Source organism: Eurypyga helias, unplaced genomic scaffold (genome assembly GCF_000690775.1).
Source record: "Eurypyga helias isolate BGI_N326 unplaced genomic scaffold, ASM69077v1 scaffold11332, whole genome shotgun sequence".
NCBI classification, from domain to species: domain Eukaryota; kingdom Metazoa; phylum Chordata; class Aves; order Eurypygiformes; family Eurypygidae; genus Eurypyga; species Eurypyga helias.
In genome coordinates this window covers 1,468-19,607 of record NW_010234146.1, presented here as the reverse complement: position 1 = coordinate 19,607, position 18,140 = coordinate 1,468, and the positions used below count along the sequence as shown (strand labels likewise).

General features: G+C 40.3%; 1 protein-coding gene across 1 annotated transcript; it reads left to right on the top strand.

Annotated features, from left to right (window-relative positions):
* Nucleotides 1-373: 373 nt before the first annotated feature.
* LOC104503313 (periodic tryptophan protein 2 homolog) lies at nucleotides 374-17,342 on the top strand (the record flags this gene model as incomplete). The annotated part of the gene is made up of 18 exons (XM_010161958.1): nucleotides 374-473; nucleotides 1,604-1,747; nucleotides 2,183-2,318; nucleotides 2,831-3,051; nucleotides 4,255-4,398; nucleotides 5,545-5,615; nucleotides 5,717-5,853; nucleotides 6,976-7,124; nucleotides 7,755-7,902; nucleotides 9,113-9,263; nucleotides 9,594-9,774; nucleotides 10,713-10,860; nucleotides 11,978-12,086; nucleotides 12,518-12,583; nucleotides 12,949-13,167; nucleotides 15,236-15,386; nucleotides 16,830-16,904; nucleotides 17,073-17,342. Coding segments are annotated over 18 exons (2,510 nt in total), but the record flags the coding sequence as incomplete, so codon positions are not given.
* Between the last annotated feature and the right edge of the window lie 798 nt (nucleotides 17,343-18,140).

Genomic DNA, 18,140 nt, shown 5'->3' with positions numbered 1-18,140 from the left:
AACAGTAGAGGTCCCAACACTGACCACTTTATTTGCTTTATAAAAGAATGAAATAAAAATAGACCCTAAAGAAGAAAGTCTGTATTGCTAGGTATTCAACCTTAACACAAGTTAGAAATGTTCCGCTTTGAAAACTGGGTTAGAATTTCAGGGGAAGGTGTCTTTATTTACAGGTCACTTTCTAAATTCTGTAAAGAAGTTCTTTTGAAGTGACCTGTAATTTTGATTGTGTTTTACTTCTTAATAATATTAAGTACATTGTCCTGAAAAGTCTTTGAGGAGGTACTCTTTAAGGAAAAAAATAGTTTCCTAGGTTTGTAGTTGCTTTGGGAACAGGATTATTTCCATGATCCTTCTTTTTCTGCCCTTACAGAGGGAGCTGCCTTGCTTGTCAGTTTGATCGGTAAATGTGTGATACATCAATTTTATTTTCACAAGCCAGTTCACAGTGTCAGCTTTTCCCCTGATGGCAAGTAAGTAAAACGTGCGTGCTTTAGAACAAAACAACAGAAACTGCCCCATAAACTAGTTGTAATTGCTAAGGCATTCTGACCAGTCTGGGGATGATACCTGTTGATTAACACAGGGGAGATTTTGAGCTTAGCAGTGTCACGTTATGTGTAAAGTTGGAAGGGGAAGAACAGTGGAAAAGCAAAGGCTTGGGAACATATATTAGCTGGAAAGTTTCCTGTCACAGATACTGTCTGTCTGTGGTGGAACTTTTGGGAATACTAAAGATTTGCAGCAAACCTTATGTTCTTACGTGTCATGGGTAAGGTGAAAGAGCCCATGGGGGCTGGGGACAGTCAGTGCCGCAGAGTTGCGTGATGGCATTCGTGATGGTGCGGTTTCACTGCGGTCTTGGGTTGGTCTAAGGCAACAGAGCTACTGAACGAGACAGTTCTCAGAGTTGAGTGCCTCGTGTCATGTCCCCTGACTGCACACGAAGTGTGGTGACATAAACGTCAGAGGTGTCAGAAGGGTGAGAGGAAAAAGTGTGGAGTTCCCCTTTTGGCAGCGTTCCTCAGTTGGATCGACTTCAAGCGATCGTGAATGAGTTTTTGCTTGAAAGTTGGAGTCACAGTTCTGTGTTAGGGAATTCTGCTGGCAACAGGATCAGATTAGAGGATTTGTGTTAACAGGGATGCAGATGGTTTGTGTTGTGAAAGTGGCCAATATGTGGAGGTTAAGAGAGGTTGAAGTAAAATACCCCGTTTTGAACATTTGAACTTTTCTGTCCTTTGTGGGGATCAGAGAATAAATATTTGGTTGTTCAACTTGAGTGGTTTTTACTGAAGATTTTCTGCCTTACAGTGCGTAAGGTATACCTGCGCTCGTGAAGTTGGGCGTAGAGTTAATCCACAAATAATCTTCTGGTTTTGATTCGAAAGCATATTTATCACTTCAGGGACCTTTTTATGCGCTCGTGAAGTTGGGCGTAGAGTTAATCCACAAATAATCTTCTGGTTTTGATTCGAAAGCAATCCATATTTATCACTTCAGGAACCTTTTTAACATTGCTTTGTTGTGTTGCAGTCTGTACTGAACAACTGTTTGCTTTACCAGCTTTGTCTGCAATTATACTTTTTTCTCCATATGACAGGAAATTTGTGATTACAAAAGACAATGTTGCTCTTATGTACCACGCTCCTGGGAAGAAACGAGAATTTAATGCGTTCATTCTGGACAAAACTTACTATGGTCCATACGATGAAACAACTTGTATTGACTGGACTGATGATTCCAAGTGAGTTGTTAAACTAAAGGGTTGTCTACCTGCGCACATTGTCAATACTTGTATGCACGTTACGGTGCGTTTTCTTTGCTCTGAAGTACTCTACTAGCTTTAAAAATATTCTGGCTCATCTAATTCTATCTTAAATTTAAAAAATATTATCATTAGGCAGACCAGAAAGTATAAAATACGTGTGTCTTCGGGATCAACAATTCACTCGCATGGAAACGAGGAGTTACCGAGAAAAGGCGTGTGAGGATGGTTGACCTTTTGAATGTATTTAATCCCATCTACCTTTGCTAGACTCGCCAACCTCAGCTTGAAACTCAGTTGTGTGTAAAATTACTTCTAAAGTGGTGGTTGGGGTCTTCCCATTTGGAATGTTCTCCACCCTGTGAAGAGTTTTGCAAACCAGCGTTCTAATTCCAGTTGCCTTTTCTTTCGTAGGTGTTTTGCAGTAGGGAGCAAGGATATGTCTACGTGGGTGTTCGGAGCAGAACGATGGGCAAACTTGATCTACTACTCGCTTGGAGGGCATAAGGATATAATAGTAGCCTGTTTTTTTGAAGAGAACAGTCTGGATGTATGTATGATCGCACAACGTTGCTGAATTTTAATATTAAAATACTTGAAGCAGAATCTTAATCTGTAAGTGAGGATGCTGTTGATTTTGATAATATCTCAGAATTTAGAAGGTGCCTCTCAACTCCTGCCATGATCAGGAATTTACAGTTCCGTGAACGTTTGAAGAAGTAAACTGTAGAAGAGAAGGAAGTTACTTAAAATTGCTCCCCCAAAAAGTTATAGTTGTAAATATGAAAAAAAAAAAAATCAGCTGTAATGCCAGCTGGTAATCAAAGTGCCTTCAGTCTTTTCAAAATTTCTCTGAGAGCAGGTAAAGTAAATCACCAGTTTCTCAGGACAAGTGAGTTTTCTAGATCAAAGCACCTCAAATTCTAGAGATCTAAGTAATACAGTATCCTAATGGGAGTGCAGCCTTGCTAACCCTTCTGCAACTCTGTATGCTCAGCAGGCAGCGGAGTACAAAACACGGATATTACACGATAACTGTATGTTTGTGTGTTTGTGTTCTAGCTGTACACAGTTAGCCAGGACGCAGCTCTCTGCGTGTGGCAGTGTGATACAGAGCTTGATGGTTTGAAGCCCATGCCCCCTAAAGATGCAGCTACGGAAAAGGATGCAGAAAAGAACGATGAAGGGTTTCTTGAAGAGCCAAAGGGTGAAGAAATTCATGGAAAAGCCAGTCCAAATGAAAAAGAGACTAGAAATAAGGTTAAATATTCACGTGTTGCAAAGTAAGTTTTCTGAAGGCAGAGCTGTTGTGGGGATTTACTATACTGGAGTTTGTTTTACCTTTTATCACTCATCAAATATCACTGAGCAGTGCCCAGGATTTGGTAATTTACTATAGAACCTATTTTAAACACCTGTTGCCCATACCTTGACTGGATGAAGAGTGACACCCTTCACCTTCAGAATAACAAGTCAGTGGAATTTTAATAATGTAAGAAATACTGACTTACGGTATATGTTTTAGTGTTTGAAACTCAAAAAGCTTAAGGAGATCTTTAGTACAGTATCCTCTAAGTACAGGGGAGAAGAGGTTGACTGAAAGAGGTGACAGCAGCATTTGATAAAGATAGCTCATCAGCCTCCTTGGTGTACTACTCGGAGGTGCCTTCCTGAAGGATCTCCCTGTTTGACGACATCAAAGGAGACATAACTTAGAGAATAATCTAGTTTTAAGATAGTTGCAGCATTTAGCTTTGCTTAGAGAAGGAATAATGTTCATAGGCAGTATCTTTTTGTCAGTGGAGTGAGGGAGAGATGGGGTGCATGTAGGGGCCAGTTGGGAACACCTGACTTGGGCTTCTGATCTCACTTGTCCTGACTGTAAAGGAAGCATAAAGTACCCTAACCCAAGCCAGGTTGGAATTAGCCTCAGGGACTGTCAGTTTCAGACTGAAGGAATTTGGAGTACACAACTGCTGGATAATGTTGAGGTGCTCTTTTAGTTGACCATCATGTGGTGCTTATCGGTTTGGCTCCGGTAAGAGAGTTACTTACAAAGAAACTCTGAAAACCTTCGCTGGGCATGTAATATTTATGACTATTCAATTCCTTCCTCTGTGAGAGGACCCAAATAGAAGGATAAGCAGTGAATTCACGAGTCAGAGTCACCCATATTGGCATTAGCTGATCAAAAGGAAATGCACAGTGCAGCTCCTCTGATGCTGAGTTTTAGTCCCTTTCACTGCACGTGATCAGGTGTCACTTCTGGTAATCACATTACCCCAGCAGCTGTAAACATCGAGGAAAAGAAGATAATTAGCTTGCACTATGTGAAGTACGGATATTTAGCAGTTCCTGGAACTGCTGCTTTTTAGCTTTATTGTAGGATGCCTTGATCAAAATATTTGACCTATATTGAAATGCAACTGTAACAGCATACTTTTTCTTTTGACCTGTTTGCCTTTTTCTTATTTCTTTGATGGCAGGTATTTTTTCAATAAAGAGGGAGACTTTAACAACCTGACGTCAGCAGCTTATCACAAGAAAACTCACCTTTTAGTCACTGGTTTTGCCTCTGGAATCTTTCACCTCCATGAGCTTCCAGATTTCAATCTGATCCACTCCTTGAGGTGAGGGATGAAGTTGTGGGTTTTTTTGTTTGTTTTTGTGTGGGGGATGTTTTTGTTTGTTTGCCTGAGAACTCCTTGAGGTGAGGGATGAAGTTGTAGTGTTTTTTTTTCGTTTGGTTTTGTGTGGGGGATGTTTTTGCTTGTTTGCCTGAGAGCACACCATGTTTAGTAAGAGAAGGATGAACAATCAGAGCACAAAAAAATTACATGCGTGTCTGTTTAGTATAGTAGTTTCTGGAAGGGCAGAATCATAGTTAGACTTAAAAATACCATACAACTCCATTCCATATGTTGTTACGGAAAAGAGAGGTCTGAATGAGGAACTCCGGAGTAGTTTGTTGTTGGCTGTAGATTTCTCCAGTGCTTTGGACTTAATGTTGCCAGGTTTTTTTTGTAGAAAGCAGTTAGGCATACGTACAATTATCTGTAAATAGTTGCTGTTGATAAATAAAACCATAATTCTTTTCCATGATGCTAAAGAATGCATAATTTTCCTGTACAGAACCATATTTTTTTCTTGAATGTGGGGAGTTTTACTTGGTGCTGGCAGGTGTGTCTTTGGGATGTAGATAGTCTGTCTTCATTCTGAATAAGGCAGTATTTTCTGTTTGATGTTTTTGACTATAATAAAGCTTTATACCTGTAGAACATGTATGCTGCTTTTGATATCAGTGATACCTTATAGCACCTTCCAGTACCTGAAGGGGCCACAAGGAAGCTGGGGGGGACTTTTTACAAGGGCCTGTAGTGACAGGACAAGGGGTAACAGCTTTAAATTGAAAGTGGGGAGGTTTAGAATGGATATCAGGAAGAAGTTCTTCATGGAGAGGGTGGTGAGGCACTGGAATAGGTTGTCCAGAGCAGCTGTGGATGCCCCATCCCTGGAAGTGTTCAAGGCCAGGCTGGATGAGGCTTTGAGCAACCTGGTCTAGTGGAAGGGGTTCCTGGCCATGGCAGGGGGGTTGGAACTAGAAGGGCTTTACGGTCCCTTCCAACCCCAACTGTTCTGTGATTCTGTGATACAGAAATTCAGTGAAGTAATCAAAAAAACTTGCTTGAACAGAGGAAATAAACCCTAGATTTGAAGTTTTATTGCAGAAGGCAAGAAAAGACGAGTTTGTTTATTGGGTAATTTTCTTATTTCAGTATTTCAGACCAAAGGATAGCTTCGATTTCTATCAACTGTACCGGTGACTGGATTGCCTTTGGATGTTCAGGTTTGTAAATTTTTTTTGTCTGGACGTGTTCTGCAGCTTGCATTTGGAGAGTCTCATCATTGTATTCATAATTCTGGTCAATTTTTCTCATGTGTTCATAGGTTTGGGTCAGCTCCTGGTGTGGGAATGGCAAAGCGAGTCCTACGTGCTGAAGCAGCAGGGACATTTCAACAGCATGGTTTCCTTAGCATATTCTCCAGACGGACAGTACATAGTAACTGGAGGGGAGGATGGGAAAGTAAGTGGTGCAGTATCACTGAAATACGAGCTTAAGTCCTAATACACTAAGCAGCTTGAAGTTCCATTTTATGTAGAAAGCTCTGTGACTGTAACTGATACATGTTTTCCTTAATATGAAGTCACAAGTTTTTGTCCTTACTTAAATGTTTTGATTTTTCTCTCTAGACCATATGTATATATTGACTTATTGGTATCTGCTGTAAATTGCTTCTTAGCAGATGATTTTTTGAATTATTACAGTTGCAGTCACCATTAATATAAAAAGATTTAATTCATCGAATGTTAATCTCTGTATGCTTGGTGGTTCCATGATACTTTGGGATGAATGAATATCAGCAAATTTGTGCCCTTATAGTAAGTGGTTTTGATGCAAAATTCATTTCAAATTGTTCATAAAACTGAAATTCCTAAACATTTTTTTTTTTTTTAAATCTACCACTGCAGAAGCTTGCTATTTGAAAGAAAAATCAGCTTCTCGTGGTTGATGGGCATTGAAATGGTAGGCTAAGTGCACATATACTTATTTTTTAAAGATGTTTTATGGCATAATCCCACAGTATCTTGGCACATAAATGGGACAAAGATAGTATCTTGTTTCCTGTCAAATCTACTGAGTGTCCGAAAAAAGACCTGCCATTTCATGGCTTCTGCCATTCAGGTTTAAAATTGGCCAAAACCCAGAAATCTGAAACTGCACATAGCTAAACGTGTGACGCTTTTGTTCCAAAAGAGATGGAAACAACATCTTGAGTTGTAACTTGTGGAATGGCTTCACAGTTGGCTTTGAATTTGACACTTGTCTTGTCAGTGGACAATCCAAAGGTTGGGAGCCTGAGATGCTCCCCAGGTGCTATAGCCTTCCTTGAAAATTAGCTTTGGTTTAAATTCTTTTGTCTGTCTCCACTTAGATTTTTCAGGTTGTATTTGTGTCTTTAGGGGTTTAATGGTAAGCTGTGACTGTTTGCCTTGCTGACAGAGAATTCTTTACTGATGGTACGGAAAGTTCTTTGGGCTGTTGCAGAGTTCTATGAGTAAATTTACTTTCCTGCTGCCTTACCCTTACTTTTTCCCTAACCTGATGATGGAGATGCTAAAAGGCTTTTCTTGTCTGTCTTGCCAGGTGAAAGTGTGGAACACTTCAAGCAGCTTTTGTTTTGTCACCTTTACAGAACATACCAGTGGTGTAACTGCTGTGACTTTTACTTCTAATGGTTATGTCATTTTGAGTGCTTCCCTAGATGGAACAGTGCGTGCCTTTGATCTACACAGGTAACTCTTATAAAGCTTTTGTGTGTCATTTAGACTTCAGCTTCCACCCCCTAAAATACAGCAAACTGCTGATGGCTTGTTTCAGGTTGAAGCTGCAAAATCTGAGTACTCCCTTATTGATTTTTCGTTCGGGCTTTGATTCCAGTTTAGATAGTAATTAGGAACCCTGTCACTTCATCCAGTCTCTGAAGAAAATTCTGGAAGAACTTTTCTCACAGAAGCAGAAAAAACAGTTAAGATCATTGTCTGCCTCTACTCAGATGGGGAGAAGACACCTGTCTAACAATGTTTGCCATAGCTTTAGTGGTTGAGCCATTATAATACAGCTCTGTACAGAACTGGATATGTCACTGAGCCTGTGTTTCCTGAAGAGGGGACATACACTGAGTAATAGGCAAAGTTCTTCTCTTTGAGTGCTTTAGCTGTTACTTCTGCACAGTTGTTAATACTTTTTTTTTTGAATCTTGGAATCATGTTGAGGCTTTGCATCTAATTTTATAGAAAAAATGTTTTTTCTGTAGACAGCTTAAAAGATTGGACATGTAAAATGAATTCCTTTTTAAAATACGTTTGTAAAACACATGTTTTAAGTCCTGCCTAAAATGTTCTCATCGTTTATGTTTAAAACAGATACCGCAATTTCCGTACCTTTACATCTCCACGACCAAGTCAGTTCTCTTGTTTAGCTGTTGACTCCAGTGGTGAGATTGTGTCAGCTGGTTCCCAGGATTCCTTTGAAATATTCATCTGGTCAATGCAGAGTGGGAGGCTGCTGGATGTAAGCACCCGCAGTGTTGGAGGGCTTGAATTTAACACGTAGTTTAGATCGTGATTATACTGAGTAACTTTGGGATTCGTCAGAAATACAGCATGAAATGTTTCATTATATTTATATTCAAGAACTGGAGCTATGCAGGGTTACTCAGAAATTTGTTTTATTGCACTGAGTTTATCCTGGATTTGGGTGAGAAATAGTTTTTAGAATTTTGGGGCAATGAGCTCTGTCTGGCTGATGAAGTAACACCAGTATTGCTGAGCTAAGAGATGGGCACGAGAGTCTTTCCTTCAGAAATGTTCTTTTCTACATCTTTCCTGCAGGTAGTGAAGAAATTGTAGGTTCTGTCCTTAGATCGATACACATCTTGTGGCCAGTTCTGCTGGAGCAGAGCAGGGGCACACCTTCTTGTGTAGAACGTGTTTATTGTGTAGGGTGAGAAAACTGTCAGGTTAAATCCTCACAGCATCACTGTGGTTGGAAAAGACCTGTAAGATCACCCAGTCCAACCATCAGCCCAACAAGCAACCCCACTGTCTTGCTTCTGGCTTGAAATGCGCTCTCTTGAGAGTAGCTGTAATAAAGGGGGGACACTACTGAGTAAAGCAAGCTCATTTGCTGTTTCGAGTTCATAAGGGTTGGGTACACTTTGTACAAGTAGATGAACTCAGGGATTCGTGTGCTTAATTTAGCATTGCTGTTGAACACAGATCACTGATAGTAACAGCATATACTTGAGTGGATCTCCAGAGTTTTGAGTTTCATCTCTTCCATTGATTTCTTTTGAGTAGGAGCTCCATGCCATAAAAATCTGTATTATTCCTAGTTTTTATTAGTGTTTTTTCTTAAATGTTTTCAGCTGCAGGATATACTGAATTCTCTGAGCAATAATTTGCTTTTACACACTTTGTGTGATTGTTCTGGTAAGGGTAGGGGGGAGAGTGCACTGTACTCTGAAGTCTTGGTCTCTAAGGAGACCGTGTGTGTGTAAGAGTGGCTAGCTCCTCCGAGATTTTTTTTTTTTTTTTAAATTTCTGAAAATAGGAAGTTGAGAATCACTGATACATATCATGCTATGTGTCCAAAAGTGACTTCAAGCATGTGTGGACAAGTTAGGCATGGTTTCGTTGTTTGTATTTATGGAGTTTACTGAATGCAGAATGCACGTGTTTCAGTTGCTTTCACCTAATTCCACTGTATCTTCTTTTATTAGGTCTTAGCAGGTCATGAGGGTCCCATCAGCAGTTTGTCCTTTAACCCGATGAAGTGTGTTCTAGCTAGTGCCTCTTGGGATAAAACCGTCAAGTTATGGGATATGTTAGACAGCTGGAGAACTAAGGAGACGCTAATACTGAACTCGGATGGTAAGCTTTACTTCATCTTATGTCAAATAGGAGAACACTACAAAAAATATTTCAAGAATGAATAGCAGAACATGTCAAATACAGACAGACTCATTCTTGGTAATGAAAACCAAAAGTTGAGATAGCAAGAAGTCTTTTTTTATGTAATACTAGCTCTGGCTTTATAATTAGCCACACAATTGTATGTTATCCAGAGGAGAAAATACAGTCATACTTCTTGTTACTCTTAAGCTTTTTTTGGTAGTTGAGATAAGAAATAACCTGTGTGTTTTTTAGGATCTTAGGAAAAGTTCTGACTGCATTTTTAACTGTTATTTAAATTCTTTGCAGTTCTCGTTGTTGCTTTCCGTCCTGATGGCAAGGAGCTTGCAGTTGCTGCTCTGAACGGTCAAATAACGTTTTGGGATCATGAAAATGCAGTGCAAACTGGCTCAATTGAGGGAAGGCATGATCTTCAGATGGGAAGGAAGGAGCTCGATAAAATTACTGCCAAACATGCAGCCAAGGGAAAGTAAGTAAATGAGACTGCAGTGAAAAAAGGGTGCTTTTGCTTTTGAATTGTTTCTTTCCTTTGGGTTTTATGTGAAGGTTTCAGAGTGCATCTGATGTTCGGATATTTTGGTTCTGGTGTTGGATTTTAAAAGGCTGTTTTTTGACATCTTGGATGGATCCTTTTTGTCTTCTGCTGCGTACACCCGCTGATCAGCATCATTCTGAGCATCCGTTCTTTTTCCTTGGTTACAAACGTGGACTGCCAGCGTAATATGTTCTTGTGGGGAGTTGTTCGTTGGCCCAATGTGATAGGTTTTTAAGTGGATATCTTGTTACGTATGTGTGTAACTACTAGTATGTAAAAACTGTTAAATTTTTTTTTTAAGTAAATAATGCTGTGTGTTTTATTACATGTGACTGCATGCGAAGTAATGTTTAAAGGCAGGTTGAGTTTGTGTGCTGTCAAAAAGCATAATTTTGAAGTCACATGGTGTGTTCTTCTCTTTTTTTTTTTTTTTCCCTTGAGCCCCTCTTTTTTTCCTTATTGCTTCCCCACAAAACAAAATAAAAAAAGGGAACGATGACTTCTTGGAAAAAAAGAACGTGTTTTTCTGGTGATGAGCTCTCAACCTTCTCTTACAAGCATGCCGTGACGCTGGGTTTTTTCTAGCTCTTCTGACCATTCTCAGTGTTGTGTAGGGTGTAGTTGAGAGCTCATTCGTTGAGCGGCTGCTTGGAACCAGGAGTATGGAAGTACTTCAGAAAGCTGTTGAAGTTCTGAATTGTTTGTGATTCATGTACTTGTTTGTGGTGAACGGTTTTGTGTGTCAAGTACGTGCTGTGTGACTGAAGATCTCTGCTTCTTCCGTGGAATGCTCTGTGTCTTCATTCTGTACTCAGTGTCTTTCAGCTCGGATGTGGCAATGAAATTAACTACTTTCTCTTTTTCTTTACTAGATCTTTTACTACTCTGTGTTACTCGGCAGACGGTCAGTCTATTTTGGCAGGTGGATTGTCAAAATTTGTCTGTATATATAATGTCAAGGAACAGATTCTTATGAAAAAATTTGAAATCTCGTGCAACTTTTCTTTAGATGCAATGGAGGTATGTGACCCCAGGAGTCGGGTGGTGTTTTTAATTTCCCCTCCCTGCCCCTATGACTTTGGTTTTGGTGTAACATCTCATTCAAGTGGGATTCGTGAATGTTTTGTTAAGCGTACGTTCGTTTTCTTGGTTTTATGCAGGAGAGTGGTAAGGAAATATTTCTCAGAAAACAAAATTCGTTCCCGATATTCAGCTAACTCAAGTCTTGCCGGGTTGCAGTGTGTTTGTATTGAATGAGCAGAACTCTTAAGCATAGTTGAGTCAACTTAAAGGGAAAATGTAAAAATTTAAGTGATCGATGTTTTGTGCTAAGCTTAAGTTTCCCTGGGTGTCAGTTGCTTGTGTTAGTAAGGAAATGAAGGATTTTTACTGTGGACACAGAACAACGTGACTGACCTTTGCAAACTCATTTTCTGAATATTACCAAATGCAGAATTCAATTCCTTTAAAAGTAAAGCAAACAATGGAAAGCATCAGAAGCAAAAAATTCCAGTAACCCTTCTAACATCCCCTTCCCTGGAAGTATAATGATTATTCCAGTGTTCACGTCAGGCTGTACTTGACTGGTTCCAAATATATCCCGTTAACAATGCCGGTTCGTGAAGCAGCCTTCATTTCTCTGCTGCCCTCAGTTGTGCTGGCGTAGCTCAACATGTGCTGGCTTAAAAGGATACTAGAAGTGAGCCAGCTGGAAAAGAATCCTGGAGGAGATGGGGTGTGGAGGTGCCCAAAACATCATTTGCTTAGCTGTCTGGCTACCCAGCCCTTACTTTAGCACAGTGCGGATACGGAACCTGAAGGGGAGGACGAGTAGGGCTGCATCTGAGGGAATGGTGCGTCTCTTCAGCAAAGCAACATTATGTGTGAAACCACAGTCTAAACTGAGTTGTATAGTTCTGAGGCCTCAGCAGTGAAGCAGACTCTCATCTGTGGTCAGACGCGGTTGCCCGCTGTTGTGAAATTGTGGGTTTTCTCCATGATTTGGGAGAAACTTCTGGAAGAAAGTGCAAAGAAATAATCACTAGATAATTTAAAATTCTCAATAACGTTCAGGAGTTAATAGCAGAGGTTTGAGAGGAGATTCAATGCAGTGAATGAAACTTGTATGTTTTTCTAGGAATACTTAGATCGGAGAAAAATGACTGAATTCGGCAGCATGGCTCTGATTGATGAAGGGGCTGGAGGTGAAGATGGTGTTGCTATTCCTCTTCCAGGAGTAAAGAGAGGTACGGCTTTCGGGTTTGCTGTCTTGTTACTAGTTTTATGTGGCTTGAAAGCTTTGATGTAGAGTTGATACAACATAAGAATTTGAATTGTTCAGCCCAGTTTTAAAGTTAGGATTACACAAGTGTTCAGCTGATGTGTGGGTTGGGTCCTTTAGCAGTAGAAGAGACAGGAAAGAGGAGGCAATTTTCTCCTGGATATGGAACCAAGCAGTTCTGATTTTGTTTTCGAAGAGCAAAATTCAGTTCCACCACCTACTTTAGCTGTATGACCTTTTGGATGTGGATTGTCCCTTACTTACCCTGTGTTGAACTCTGCCAGGTTTTGTGATGTTCCACATTATTTTTCAGCATAGTGGCACAGCTAGAGTGGATAGCTCTAGACAGTGGACTTTTGGTGAATATATTAAATCACTTCAAAACCTCTCTTTTAGGGGACATGAGTTTTCGACACTTCAAACCAGAAATAAGAGTGACTTGCCTGCGGTTCTCCCCTACAGGTGAGTATGGTCAATTCATGTAGGATTTTTTTATTCCATATAAAACAAGCAAAGGAGTAGAGCATTGGAGGAGCAATAATGAAGCACAAATGCCTTGGAGATGGTCTCTCCAGACATTATACAATGCTGCTAAGTTTGTAGTCTAGTTTTCCATGCAGTGGATAATTAGGAGACTTGAGCGTACATCACTTTCAGCTGGTATTTTTTACAAGCATTGTCATTGCCGACCGGTCCGTCAGTGATGCGTGGTTTTCAGTGTTACCCACTTCTTATAAGCAATTAAGACTCATCTGTTTGTCATGGCTCTTCTGTTTCTATCCTAGAAAACCCAGCCTTGTTCTTAACTATTATTACTTCTCTTCTAGGACGAAGCTGGGCAGCCACCACCACAGAGGGTCTCCTTATTTATTCGCTGGACTCTGGGCTAATTTTTGATCCTTTTGACCTGGATATTGATGTCACACCCAGCAGTATACACAAAACATTGCATCAGAAGGAATACACTATGGCTATCGTCATGGCCTTCAAGCTGAATGAAAAGAAATTAATTCAGGAGGTCATAGAGGCAGTACCTAGCCATGAAAGTAAGTGGGTCTTCCGTGAAATGTGGCTGAGTTAGCTGTGAGCAGAGATACGTAAACCAGAGACCTTGAAGTGTAAAGGGCAGAGTTTAGCTCGGATGGGGAGGAGGTGGAATTATGACATGTATATGTAAGGACTTTCTGTTGTAGCTGAAGACTAAAGAGGAAGGAATGGTCTTCTGTAAAAAAAAAAAAAAGGTTGATTTTCTTTGGTGTTAACTTACGTTTTAATTTTACCGCATGCTCATCTAGTGACTTCTCAACATGGCATTTCATCAGGTCTGGATATGCAGGTGAAGTTTTTTAGCTGTCAGTTCTCAGAAGCAGCTGATGTTCGAGGGGCACGGCAAGTTTAATGTGAGCTAGCAGTGTGCCTGTGATGAAGGCAGTCAACGGGATACTGGGCTGTACTGTCAAGGGTGTAGCCAGCAGTTGGAGGGAAATGATCAGCCTTGTCTATCGAGCGCTTGAGAGACCACATCAGGAGTACTGTGCCTAGTTTGAAGCTCACCGGTACAAGACAGACATTGATGCTCAAGAGCAGCTGGTGGAGGGCTTGGAAAATGGTTGGAGGGCCAGAGTGCGTGGCAGCTGAGGAGAGGCTAAAGAGAGCTGGGTTTTTTCAGTCTTTAGAAGAGAACAGGAATATTTTTAGTGTCTTTAAATGCCCAGTGGGATGCTAGAAAAAAGGCAGAACCAGACCTGAAGTTGCACAATGATACAAGAGGTAGCAGACCTCTTGCAGCATGGGAAATTCCATCTAGATATTAAAATCAATATTATTATGTTGGGGGTAGTCAAATACTGCAGCAGGTTGACAAGGGAGGTAGTGGAGTCCCCATTCTTGGAAATGTTCACCAGTCAACTGTATAAAGCTCTGTGCCAGGTGCTCTGAAATAGTCCTGCTTTGGACTGCCAGAATTTGGAGCAACTCTGCAACTGTCAGCCTTTTGAAGTGCTGATGATTTTTGCTCTTCTAGTCACAGTTTTTGTGAAATTCATCCCTGTAGACAAATGTAAATATGGTCCTCAGAGGACTGTGTTCACACAAACAAAACAGAATCATAGAATCACAGAATGGTTTGGGTTGGGAGGGACCTTAAAGATCATCTAGTTCCAACCCCCCTGCCATGGGCAGGGACACCTTCCACCAGACCAGGTTGCTCAAAGCCTCATCCAGCCTGGCCTTGAACACTTCCAGGGATGGGGCATCCACAGCTTCTCTGGGCAACCTGTTCCAGGGCCTCACCACCCTCCCTGGGAAGAACTTCTTCCTGTTAGTTAAGTGCCAAGCTCTGTCTAACAAGAGACAGGTGCTTTCACAATTGTGACATACCAGAAACAAAACAAATGGGTGTCACCCAGGTTTGGAGGACATGTACTGAACTCATTCTTTAGCACCCTTTTCATCATTTTGATAAGTAATGTGCACATTCATTAACTGTAAGTGGTAGACACAAACTTAAAAAAACCCTTTCAGTATTCTACTTAACTTCATAATTTCATTAACAGTTCCATCATAGTAACTCCGAAATATATTTTCTTAGCTTTGCCCCACTGTTGTTAGCCCAGTGAATAGTGTTTATTTCCTTCCAGTGTTTCACATGTAACAAACAAAAATTCCTTTTACCGAGGCAAAACAGGCTGTAGTCTGAAATCAGATGTGCTGCAAACCAGCTGCTTTGTAGGATTTCCTTGCCTTAGTCCCTAGGCAGCAAGCCTGGCAATTATGTGTCTCAGGGTAAGTCACTCTGCCTGCCTGTGTTGGCGTAACGGCCTCTTTCTGGCCAACTTAGTTCTTTCTTACTGACGTTAACCAAAACTCAGGCAACACTGGGTAAGTAGTCGGGTGCCAAAACCTCAGGTATAGAGGAGGATGAGGCTTGGAAATTTGAGGCATATATTCCTATTATACATATGGATTAAATCTAATGAATACAACATTAGGTATCAGTTAGTTGTCAAGGCAGTGCTTGCTTCTTCCCTATATGCTTTCCTGTGTTGTCTTTCACGTTATTTCAAACAGTAATTCAACTTTGATGTCTATGGGCTTTGTTTTCTTTTTGCACAGTTGATGTTGTCTGCTCATCACTCCCAGACCTGTACGTGGAGAAGCTACTAGAGTTCCTGGCCTCGGCGTTTGAGATATCTTGTCATTTAGAGTTCTATCTTATTTGGGCTCATAAGTTGCTCCTGCTGCATGGACAGAAACTGAAAACAAGGTGAGATCTTATGAAAGTCGAAAAGCTGACAAGCATTTTCAAATGTCTGTCAGTTTGAGGTTTTAATTTAACAGTTGCTAACATTCTAGATAGATCATAGAATCACAGAATGGTTTGGGTTGGAAGGGACCTTAAAGACCATCTAGTTCCCACCCCTCTGCCATGGGCAGGGACACCTTCCACTAGACCAGGTTGCTCAAAGCCTCATCCAGCCTGGCCTTGAACACTTCCAGGGATGGGGCATCCACAGCTTCTCTGGACAACCTGTTCCAGGGCCTCACCCCCCTCTCTGTGAAGAACTTCTTCCTGATATCCAATCTAAACCTCCCCGCTTTCAATTTAAACCCGTTACCCCTTGTCCTGTCACTACAGGCCCTTGTAAAAAGTCCCCCCCAGCTTTCTTGTAGCCCCTTCAGGTATTGGAAGCCTGCTGTAAACATATATATGCTATAACAGATGCGTATACAACAACTAAAACTACTTAATTTGCATTTATTGTAAGTACATTTAATAAATATTATTTAAATATTTACATTTATTTATAAGAATTACATTTTAATTTAATACAACTTCTTTACTAAAAATTATATGCAATAGAATTGAAATGCATAATAGGATTTGTGAGGATAAATCGCAAAAACATTTTTCAAATACTCCAGGTAAAACTTTGCATAACTCGCTTACTCTATAAATGCATGGAGATGTCGGGAGTGATAGGGTTTTGTCAGCTGTGTTTTTAAACAATTAGGCATATTAAATACAACTTAAAGATACTGTGCAGGTACTGACCGCGGTTTGTAGACTCGTGATTGCCGCATTCACTTTCAGCTTGTTTGTATTCTGCTTTCCTGTGCAGTTCTTCTACAATTGCATGTGCCTGCCATGTGAATTACATTCAGCCCACCCATTGAATAGATTTTATAGGCTTTTGGGAACAAAAACTGGCAAATTGACGAATTTCAAATAGGCTAAGTGAGAGGTAGTCTGAAAAGGAGTCCTGCAGGTTAAAGAAACAGTGTATGGTGTAACTCCTTCCTTGCTTCAACATGGTATTAATGTGTTAGTTACTGAAATGACCGGAACGTATTTTCTCCTTTTGTTGCTGATAGAGTAGAAGAGGACGATTTAAAACCAACTCTGCCTTGTTCAGAAAGTATTGTAATACCTGGAAGGAACTGCTGACATTACAGCAAGCAGAATTAGTTCTTCAAGCTGGAGTTTGCCATTAGGAAAAAAAAAAAGGGGGATTTCTGGCAATATATTACTTGTATTGAGTGTAATCTTTGAGGGCGGAGTCAGAAGCAAAAAGTTTTTGTTTATTTAATATTATCTTTAAAAGTTCATATTTAAAGATTAATGTGCGTGCTTGTTAAAATTCTGAGAATATAGAGAAGGATTTCCATATGTAAATATAAATTGCACTGCATGTTTTCTCCATTCAAGGTCCGGGAAGCTGCTCCCTGTGATTCAGTTCCTTCAGAAAAGCATCCAACGTCATTTTGAAGATGTTTCCAAACTGTATGTATTGTTATGTTTAAAAGTTTTTAAATCACAGCCCTGCACCAAAGCGTGGAGTGATTTGGGGGGATGATAGTGGGGCGTTAGAACTTTTGAGGTGGTCTGCTTTTAGAGTTTTAGGAGAAAAATCGAGTTTTGTTCCTAACATGCTGCCGTTTATTTCTGCAGCTGTGAGTGGAATATCTACAACATTAAATACGCCTTGGCCATTTCCCAGCAGCGGGGCGTGAAACGCCTGGCAGAAGAAACCTCAGGAGATGAAGAAGGCTTGGGTTCTGACACTGATTATCTTATGCAAGAAGCTCATAAAGACAGCCTTAGTTCCTAGTTACTCTTCGTGGGAGGGAGAAAACTGAAGACAAAGTAATTTTATGCAGTGGTATTCACTGAGAATGAGTGGCCCTCATAGTGGCATAATTTAACTCTTGTTAAGGGCGTGGATGGAGTTACAGAAGTGGTGGAGATGTGGGATAGAGACAGTGCCATCCATGATGCCTTTGCTGTACCCTTTGGTCATAACAGCTTGCCAGCATTGATTTCTTGATTGATTTCCTTTTTTTTTAATCATTCCTGATTTCAAGTAAGACAAAAACATGTTCTATCAGTGAAGTTTGAAGTATGACTCGAAGAAGTGCATTTTTTATTAAAAATTCATTGCACAGAGACCAAGTGTTGAGAGTTATTTGTAATACAGTCTTGTCATACTTTATAATGGACTTTTTAAAATCCTTTTTTAAGTCATTCTTCATTGGAGGCTTACATATTGCTCTCAACTTGTTTTAAATGTTGTTTTAATTGCTTTTAATACATACATATTCCTGGAACTCTGTTTAGGGATAAGTGGACCCATTTTTCTCAGTTCTATAGCTTTCAAACCTGATGGAGTTTCAATAATGAGGATAAATTATATACCCATAACAATGAATACTGGGGGTTTTGTGAATTACTGAGCTATGTAACTCATGCAGAGGTTGAACTAATTAATCTGAGATACTGCAGTAAGAATTTCCAACTCGTATCTACCCAACGGTAAGAAAGCGCAATACAATTGTTTGGTTTTCTTATGAAATCCCTTTCTTGTCTTGGTTTTTCGGAATGGTTTTATTAATGTATGACGGTCTGAAACACTTGGTTTCCTTGCTTTTGGGAATTGGCATGAGAATTGGCTAACATCAACAGTGAGGTCCTGAACACAAAGTGCATCCCTGATTGTGATGCTTTCAAGCCACATGTTGA